This window comes from Mercurialis annua, linkage group LG1-X (genome assembly GCF_937616625.2).
Source record: "Mercurialis annua linkage group LG1-X, ddMerAnnu1.2, whole genome shotgun sequence".
Lineage (NCBI taxonomy): Eukaryota > Viridiplantae > Streptophyta > Magnoliopsida > Malpighiales > Euphorbiaceae > Mercurialis > Mercurialis annua.
Window position 1 is genome coordinate 14,601,869 of NC_065570.1, and position 9,304 is coordinate 14,611,172.

The 9,304-nt window shown below is 34.3% G+C and overlaps 1 protein-coding gene across 1 annotated transcript; it reads left to right on the forward strand.

Annotated features, from left to right (window-relative positions):
- Positions 1-4,694: 4,694 nt before the first annotated feature.
- On the forward strand, positions 4,695-8,192 carry LOC126665775 (uncharacterized). The gene is made up of 3 exons (XM_050358683.2): positions 4,695-4,901; positions 5,306-5,464; positions 7,863-8,192. The coding sequence occupies exons 1-3, from the start codon at positions 4,836-4,838 to the stop codon at positions 8,073-8,075; spliced, it is 438 nt and encodes a 145-aa protein (XP_050214640.1). The 5' UTR covers positions 4,695-4,835; the 3' UTR covers positions 8,076-8,192.
- Positions 8,193-9,304: the final 1,112 nt, after the last annotated feature.

Sequence of the window (9,304 nt, forward strand, 5' to 3'; positions counted from 1 at the left end):
AAGGCGTGTGACCGTGTAAGGTGGAGCTTCGTGGGTAGTATGATGTCTGCTATGGGGTTTAACTCGCATTGGGTTAATCTGATTTTGAGTTGCATTTCTTCAGTGCGGTACACGAGTATCGGAGATTGTGTTGATTATTATTCCGAGTAAAGGCATTAGGCAAGGAGATCTGTTGTCGCCGTACTTTTTTTTCATTTGTGCAGAGGGTTTGAGTTTCTTACTTAATGAAGGTGTGAGATCAGGAAAGCTTCATGGTTTTGCTATTAGTCGGAGCGCCCCTGCTGTTAATCATCTCTTTTTTGCGAACAATTGTTTCTTTTTTTTTCGAGCTGCTGAGGAGGAGCTGTTGGAGATAAAAAAAATATATTCTAGACTGCTATGAGAAGCAATCGGGACAGCTTGTGAATTTGAGTGAATCAAATATTATGTTCAGCCGTAATGTGAAGGAGGAGGTGCAGACTGATCTTGTAGATTTGATTGTAACAATGGTCGAAGATCAAGGTAAATACCTTGGACTCCCTTCTCTTATAGGGAGGAATAAACACCAGATATTCATTTACCTTTCAGATCGTGTTGAGCAGAAAATTAAAGGTTGGAACGCTAATTTTTTTATCTCGAGGTGGAAAAGAGATTCTCATTAAAATGGTTGCTCAATCTCTTCCAAATTATGTCATGAATGTGTTCTTGATCCCGTTGCGGCTTTGCAAGGAATTGGAGCGTATGATGAACTCGTTTTGGTGGAGTCGAAATCAAATGAAAAAGAAAGGTATATGTTGGGCTAGGTGGGATAAGCTTTGCGTTCCGAAAAGCTTTGGCGGGCTTGGATTCAAAAAATTAGAGAGTTTAATGTGGCTATGTTGGCAACACAATCTTGGCGGTTGATGTCTATGTCGGACTCTCTAATGGCCCGTGATGTTAAGGCGAAGTACTTCCCTAACACTTTGTTTTTTTGGTGCTAAACTGGGTGCAAACCCGAGCTATCTATGGCATACCATTTTTAAAACACAAGATATTATGCGGAGAGGAGCTCGTATTCATATTTGGAATGGAATTAATATAAATGTTTAGGACGACCCGTGGCTAAACGACGTGGAGAATGGGTTTCTGGTTGGTCCTAAACAAGCTAAAATTGCATCGACTAAGGTGGTCAATTTGTTTGAAAATGGCAGTATTCGATGGGATGTAGACCTGGTGCGGGACGTCTTTCATGAGGAGGATGCTTCCCGGATTTTAGGAGTTCCTCTAAGTTGTAGAAATGTTGAGGATAGTTGGTTTTGGGTGTTTGAAAAGAGGGGTCTGTGTACTATCCAGAGTTGTTATCGTGCGACATATGGCGAGTTGAGTTCTAGTAATGATAAGACTTGGGGTAAAATTTGGCGTTTTGAAAGTGCAGCTTCATAGCAGAAACTTCTTGTGGAGAGCAACGTCGGGTTATCTTCCAACGGCGAATGCACTTGTAGGGAGGAAATCTTCATTTATGGTGATTGTAGAATCGGTGCAGCTGCTCCTGAATGTGCTCTTCATGCTTTAAAGGACTGCCTTTTGCGGTAGATGTATGGCGTGCTTTGTTGATTCGGTGTCAGTTGAGAGCAAGTGATAGCGTGTTTGGTTGGGTTCAGAGTTGGCTTGAGGAATTATTGGAGGAAGATGCTTACATTGCGTGCATGATTTGTTGGGGTCTTTGGAGAAATATGAATGATGTGGTCTGGGCGAATAAAACAGGTACTGTTGCTGCTGTTTTAAATAATGCAGGCCATCAGTTAGCTGCTTGGAAGCCGGCAAACTTTAGGCGAGGTGATCTGTGTGACGTTAACCTGTTGAAAGAGGATGGTCGGTAAATTGGCGTGCTCCAATGGATGGTTACTTGAAAATTAACGTTGATGCTGCATATTTCAGTGAGAGCAGGTCGATGGGGGCTGGTCTGATCATCAGAGATAGTTTGGGAAGATTTATTCAAGCTCGTTCATTAATATTCCAGGTGTTGTTTCTTCTCGGTTAGTTGAAGGTATAGCAATTCGAGAAGCGCTGAGTTGGATTTAATGGTGGTAGAACGTTGTTTTGGAGTCAGGTGTTCTTGAAGTTATTTCGGACATTAGGAATCCAAAGTGTGTTTTGTCAGACATTGTGATCGAGGACTGTATTGAGCTTAAGAAGCAGTGTAGTAGTTTATCTATTTTTTTCGTAAGGCGATATCTGGCTGCACATTTGTTAGCGCGTTATTGCCTGTTTTCTGTCAGGTCACCAGGATTGGTTTACCAATTATCCTGGATTTCTTACAAATGTCATTGCTTATGATTTTATATAATTAAGGTTTTTAGTTTTCAAAAAAATATGGTTAAAAGTCATTTTTGGTGCTCGCAAATATTAGAAAAAGGCCTCTGAGACCCTATAGTTTGGAATATAGTCAATTTTAATCCATCAAACTTGCAAATTGGCTCATAAACTTCTAAGATATTGCAATTAGTCCAATTTTTAAACTTAAACAATTTATTTGAATCGATAGCTTGTCATCCGGACGAATTTTTCTGAAAAAAATCATTGGAAGCTTCAGTCTTTTATCACTTTTTACCTGTCTGGAAAATAGGTGTCTACAGTTATATCGAGTTAAATTTTATTCAGGAGATTGGTACTTAAGTGGTCCACTTGTGACCCAACAATTTTTCCTGAGAATTTTTCCAGTATTATTATTTAGCATAATACGTGATTCAGTAGCATAATTGATTGATAAAAAGATTTAAATTTTGCGACTTATATTTAATATTTTTATGTTGAATTGGACTAATTATTTTTGTTAGTGAAGTTAAATTTAATTTTTTTTTTCTATGATAGTTTATGAATGATAGTATTGTTTTTTACACCCCCAAACAAATCCTGTCTCTGGCGATGTGGAATTTTATGATATTTCATCACTGCTTTCGCTAAATTCTTACTAATTTTTTTGTAATCGGAAGAAAACAAATATAAAAAAATAGAAAAACATAAAGCATAAAAATTAAAATTTGAGTATTAAAGTTTAAAAGTAAGTTCTAGAGTTTAAAAGTAAGCCCTTTCTATTTTTGATTGTGTCCGAACTCGGTTTGGCAAAGGGGAATGATGCCAGCCGCCAACTGGGTGGTGGGGCGTGGGTGTGTAGGGTTATATAGCAAGTGGAAAGCATAGTGTAATAGACTGAAAATGAACAAAATAAGGGAATAGATAGTTTTATTATTGAAATAAATAAATTTGACTAAATAAAAAAAGAAAGGTTGAATGTAGAAAAAAACTTTTGTAGTTTTTTATAAAGTACAAGACAGTCTTTTCATTTTTTTTAATACAAATCGACCCTTTAATTTTTTTTATGAACAAAAAAACTCTTCCTTCCAAAAGTCTCTATTAACTGGTGACATGGCACATAAGAAAAAAATTTAAAAACATCCTTAATATTTAAAAAACTTACCATTTTTATATATATAATTTTTTTAACACATTTCACACTCTTTTTCAATTAAATATAAAAATTAAATTTATTTAATGAATTTTAAAATATTAAATAATTTTTTTAATTAATTCTTATTTTACCTCAAAATTTATTATTCCGAAATAAAACTCGCCCAAAAATTTTAGACTCCGTAGTTCTTCACTCCCGCTACCGCCCTCTCGTAATCTGACCCGCCGCCGGAGACACCGACTTTCGTCTGAGACGAAGCTCATCGTCTCAGACGAAGCAGCTCATCTGAGCTTCATCTCAAACAAAGCCCATCATCTGAGAATCGTTTGAGACTCGTCTCAGACGATGAGCTTCGTCTGAGCTTCGTCTCAGACGCAGATCTGCGTCTGAGACGGAGCTCTACGTTTGAGACGGAGCTCTACGTTTGAGACGGAGCTCTACGTTTGAGATTTGTCTCGGACAAAACTGCTCCGTCTCAAACGCAGATCTGCGTTTGAGATGAAGCTCTACGTCTGAGTTTCGTCCCAGATAACTCAGACAATAAGCTTTGTTTCAGACGAAGTTGGTGTCTCTGGCGCGTTTTCTGAAAGGGGCGGCGGTTCCGGACGAAAGTGGGTGAAGGTGGTGGCTATGGAAGTGGATGCAAGGAGGAGAGAAGTGGAGAAATTAAAATAAAAAAATACATTCTCCGGAAAAAAACAGAAAACATAATAAAGACCAAAAATTAGGTGAAGCGGCATACAATCGATAAAGAAAAAGAATTCCAAAAATAAATTTTATTTCAAAATAATAAAATTTTGAGATAAAATTCAATCAACATTTTTAATTGTGTTTCGAAGTGTTTAATTAGGTTTGATTAATTTTATCGGGTTGCGAAGTGTTTATTTAGCTTTCGATTCGTTAATTAAGTTTTAATTATTCATAAAAAAAATTGAGTTTAAATTGATTTTAATTTATAATTTTATTTAATTATAGATATTTAAATGAAGAAGAGGGCGAAAATTGTTAAAAAAATTTATAGAAATAAAATTAGTAAGTATATTAAACACTAAGGCTGATGTTAAACTTTTTCCCTATGTGCCACGTCATCAATTAACTGAGATTTTGGACGGAAGGATTTTGAAGTTCAATTTTAAAAGTTTGAGGGTCGATATATACTAAAAATAAGTTAAAGGCCCGTCATTTACTTTTTTGGATACACTCAAGGGTTGTTTTGTACCTTTAGCAAAAAAGAAATAAAGAAATTGAGATTCGAAAAGCTAAGAGACAAAACCCATTACACAAGCTAAACCCACCACCCTTATCGTCTTCTTTGTTTATATTTGTTGAGAAATTGTTTCTTGTTTTTGAAGATCAGAATCTAATTCCGTGAGAAATCTTTAAATTACAGTCTTGTTTTGTGAAGGAAATGGTGGGTATTTTCTCAAGATTTTCTGTTGGTAGAGTTGGCCATAGAAGAACCCAAAGTGCTCTTGTAAGTTCTTTTTTGGTTATTTATAGTTTTGATTGTACAATTTTCGTTTTCTTTTGATAATTGGGGATACCATTTGAGTTATAGAGCATACTCACTCCGTCCCGTTTAAGAAGGAACAGATGACTTTTTTACATAGATTGAGAAAATATTAACTATTGTAATGTTTTTTTTATTTTACGTAGTGTTGTATTTTATGTATAAACTAATAGTCATTAATTATGGAAAGGAAAAATGGTAAAAAAGAAAAATTCATATATATTAGTACAAAAAACACGATATGGCTTTCTTAAATGGGATAAATAAAAATGAGGTATGTCCGTTCTTAAATGGGACGGAGGGATTATGTGTTTACTGTCAAAAGAATTTGTTAATTTCATGTTGTAATCTGTGAAGTGGTGATGTAGGATGAGAGGGAAGTGATGCCTCCGAATGCAGAGATGGCGACTGCTGCCCCTCATGGAATTGAAGTTGCAGTTGAGTTCAAAGCAGTTGAGCACCCGATCGAGCCGCTTGATACAGATCAGCCCATCCAATGCCCCCTTCCTGAACCTTCAATTCTTAATGTAAGCTCCCTTACTTTATTCCCTGCTTTACGTAACTTGTTGCTGCGTTTTCAATTTGTGCGTCGCTTAGAGAAGTCATGTTTATTCGAGAACAAAAAATAATGACTCGAGGTCAAGTACGATTTTAATGACTGGATGATGATCTTTTAAGGGAAATTGTAATTAGCACAAGCTTTTCGAAATAGGTAAGAATTCAAGTGATTGATTAGGAATTATGCCTCATAGAATCCATTTCATTTTAAGGTTTTGTCAGTATTTTTTGCATAATTGTTGATTAGTGAATTGAGAATCAAGGCGAATCCTAAGGTTGAAAAACTATACGCTCGCATTAACGGTGCATGAAACATTTTTTGGGTAATTATTTCATCTTTTCTTCTTTTTCAATTTAGAAATCTCTTTTATTTTATGAATCATACGATTGAACAGTTCGTCATGATTGATTATTGATTTCATATATTCAGCACCGATTATAATTAATTTCTGATGTCTTTGAAGATACAAATTATTTTGATGATGAATCATATCGAATCATCAATTGTACGATTTTGATAATATTGATTCTTGGTCCATTTACTTTTGATGCATGAAGTCAATTGTGCAATGAAGCACTTGCCTTTAGGGCATTAAATTTTAAACATAGATTTAAGCGCAGTGATTTCAATAATATAATGTTGAGCAAGTGAAGTCGGTCAAGTGTGGAGGGTATAGTGATTTTACAAAGGCAGTTCTTATATCCAGGCTATATCATACTGCAGAAATTTTGGATGAGGATGACACAAATTACAATGTCAAGTAGAATGGATGAAATAGAAATTTGTACGACAGTTAAATTGAAGGTGAGATGTTGTGTAGAAATACAAAGATTCAATAAGTTGAGTCCATAATTGGGAAGATGGAAATAGCACTAATAACGCAAAACAAATTGTGAAACTAGAAATTTAAATTTTCTTTATGGAATTTAAGGTTTTCAGCTAATTAATTTAGTTGTTAAGTTAATCAAACTTAAAATTATGTTTTAGCGCAAGAATTCTGATATGTTAGTGCGGAGTATTTTTGGTAATTTCAGATTTGTGCATGGACAACATTGTTGTAGCAGAAATTCAGTTGTTTATTTTTATTATTGTGTGTTTAGACGTTTCTAATTGATATTGGTCGAACAAATTGGTGACAATGATACAAAACTTTCAACCAGCTCAACAAGAAGCTGCTCATGCTATTCCTCAACATTCAGTTGGAGGGAATGGTTATCAAAACCAACATCTTGAGCTAGATATGGCTAGAGGTATCACCAAGAAAGTTAAGGCAGATAGGTAGATGTTCCAAACTTTGAAGGAAAATAAATCTTGCAGTATTTTCTGATTGGCTGTATAGTATGTAATCCTATAATAGAGAATAACTGAAGAGTCCAATTTGCCAAGATGAAGCTGATTGGATTACCGAAAATATAGTGGTACAACGTTGACTACGAATTAGAATAAATTGGACTTCCACTAGCAACATTGCAAGAGATGACAATGAGATTGTGAGAAAAGTATGTCTTTTAATTATCTTGATGAGTCGCGAGAACATGTCTATGCATTAAGACAAGACATCATATTCATGGCTGAGTATATGCAAAAGTTTGAAGAATTTACATCTCAAGGTAAGGAACAGTCAAACATGCGCTTAGATTTGCATCAAGAAATCAATCACAAAGACTTTGAAGTCATAGGATTACCACAAGAACAATTGAATTATAAATGAGTGATTAAACTTGGAACAGGGAATAGAAGAGTTTGAATTAGATGTTCAAAATGTTGCGTTTGTGTTGTCTAATGTAAGTGGTGAAAAGATTCCAAATGAGTTCGTGGAAGAGTCCGATGAGAGGTTTGAGTTGAGCTATACCAATTGCTATCAATGAATAAGGTTGGATGGCAGCCTAGCACTTAGTTGGGCAACTTAGCACTTGTACTCTCAATGAAAAGCTAGGATAAAAATTCACATGGACAACTAGGAAACAAGAAAGCAAGTTAGGCTGCATCCGCTTCCATCACTGCGGGTTTTTCTGAGAATGGAATTGTGACATCCAGAAACTTTGGAGGTTAGTTGATGAAGGGCTAGGATAAGAAAATCTTTAAGTTTGAGAGAGGGTTTATCTGAGTAGAGCTGGAGCTAAAATCAGAAATATTTGGGTTTTTAAATGTTAGATTCCAGTTCATATAGTAGGACACTTGGATGAATACAATGTATTTATCGTAGCATACGCTCGTTAGTAAAAATATCTGATTACGCAGACTACTTCACTGCTAGGTACACAATCTTTAGTTCCAGGAAAACTATGTCTTGTTTGATGCTTTGACTGTTTGGACGACGACTGCTGTATTCTTGAAGTTTGATATTGTATTTGCTTGAACATCAGGATGGAAGAATATGGAAAGAGCGAGTGTCCGCAACTGTGCGGAGGAGAAGCGACTTGCCAGTCATGAAAGAAGATGAGGCTCTCGATCCCGACGAGTCTCCAAAGCCAAAGCCGAGGCCGACTCAATCCAATAGGTTAATTCTACCATCCATCAGTGCCCCTGAACATAATTTGCTAAAACTACTTGAAGAATGTAATGCATCTGGCATTTAAAAATTGTCTCATCTGTATCAAGCTTTACATAATTTCCACATCATTTCATATATAAGTTCCACTTATTGTGTATCCAGATGATTTATATTAAAATTATCATATTTCTTTTTCTTTTCATTTTTCGAACTATAAATTCAACAGCTTACATGGAAAAATCAAGTACTTCCTCCGTCCCAATAGAGTTGTCCACTTTGCCTTTATCACACAGTTTAAGAAAAGCAATTATTGTTCATGGGTTTTGCAAAATTTTCTTTACTTTTCTTGTCATACCCCTATTTAATATAGGGTCCACTTTCAATTTACTCATTAGTGAATTTTAAATAGGGGTGATATAGGAAAATTGAGTGTAAAAGTTAGTTATTTTTTGAAAGTGGACAAGTATTTTGGGACAAAAAAATTTCACAAAGTGGACAACTCTATTGAGACGGAGGGAGTATATGGTTGACTGGTGTCTCTGCCAATATAATGTTTATTTATTCCAAGTTGGCTCTCTCTTCACTTATATACTTATCTGCTCCATTTTTGCGGTAATTATATAGCTTGAGTTCCAGCTGCCAAATTAATTTGAGCTTAATTATTTTGGATAAGTTAAATTTAGTCTTTTACATCTACTAATTTTGCATTACATGCGATGCACGTGGCTCGTAACGTAACTCAATAAATATATTCATAAATTTATTATAATTATATCAATTTTTTTATTTATAATTAATATTAAATTAGTTAAGAATTTTTGTAAAAGTGAATATAATATATTCGGTTATTAAATAATATTATATTGACCAAATACATTATTTTAAATAACTAGTTTCACATTACGTGCTATGCACGTGGCTCGAAACGTAATTCGTCAATGAACATATTAGTTATTAATATTTTTTTCATACTGAATTTATTCTTCTTTTGGTTTTATAATAACTATAATTAAATAATTAATTTAATTTTATTAATAATATCTTTAAAAATAATAAGATACAAATTTAAATAATAATATATTGACCAAATATAGTATTTTAATTTTGTAGTTCAATCAAACTAAAAGATAGGTATTCCTACTAATTTGGAGACAATTTAGTTATTTTTTACATACTAAAAACTAAATTAGAGATAATTTAGCTACCGATTCTAATTAGGACTTTAATTACAATAGTGATTAATTAAATAACTAATTAGTTAATGACTATAAAACCTTTATTTAGTAGTAAACTGAAAAGGATTATTCAGTAAAT

What these genes read in the sequence shown, in the direction of transcription:
- LOC126665775 (XM_050358683.2), top strand. Translation starts at nt 4,836, where the DNA reads ATGGTGGGTATTTTCTCAAGATTTTCTGTTGGTAGAGTTGGCCATAGA. An exon ending in GAAGAACCCAAAGTGCTCTT is followed by an intron (nt 4,902 to 5,305) that starts GTAAGTTCTTTT and finishes GTGGTGATGTAG; the next exon opens with GATGAGAGGGAAGTGATGCC. An exon ending in CTGAACCTTCAATTCTTAAT is followed by an intron (nt 5,465 to 7,862) that starts GTAAGCTCCCTT and finishes CTTGAACATCAG; the next exon opens with GATGGAAGAATATGGAAAGA.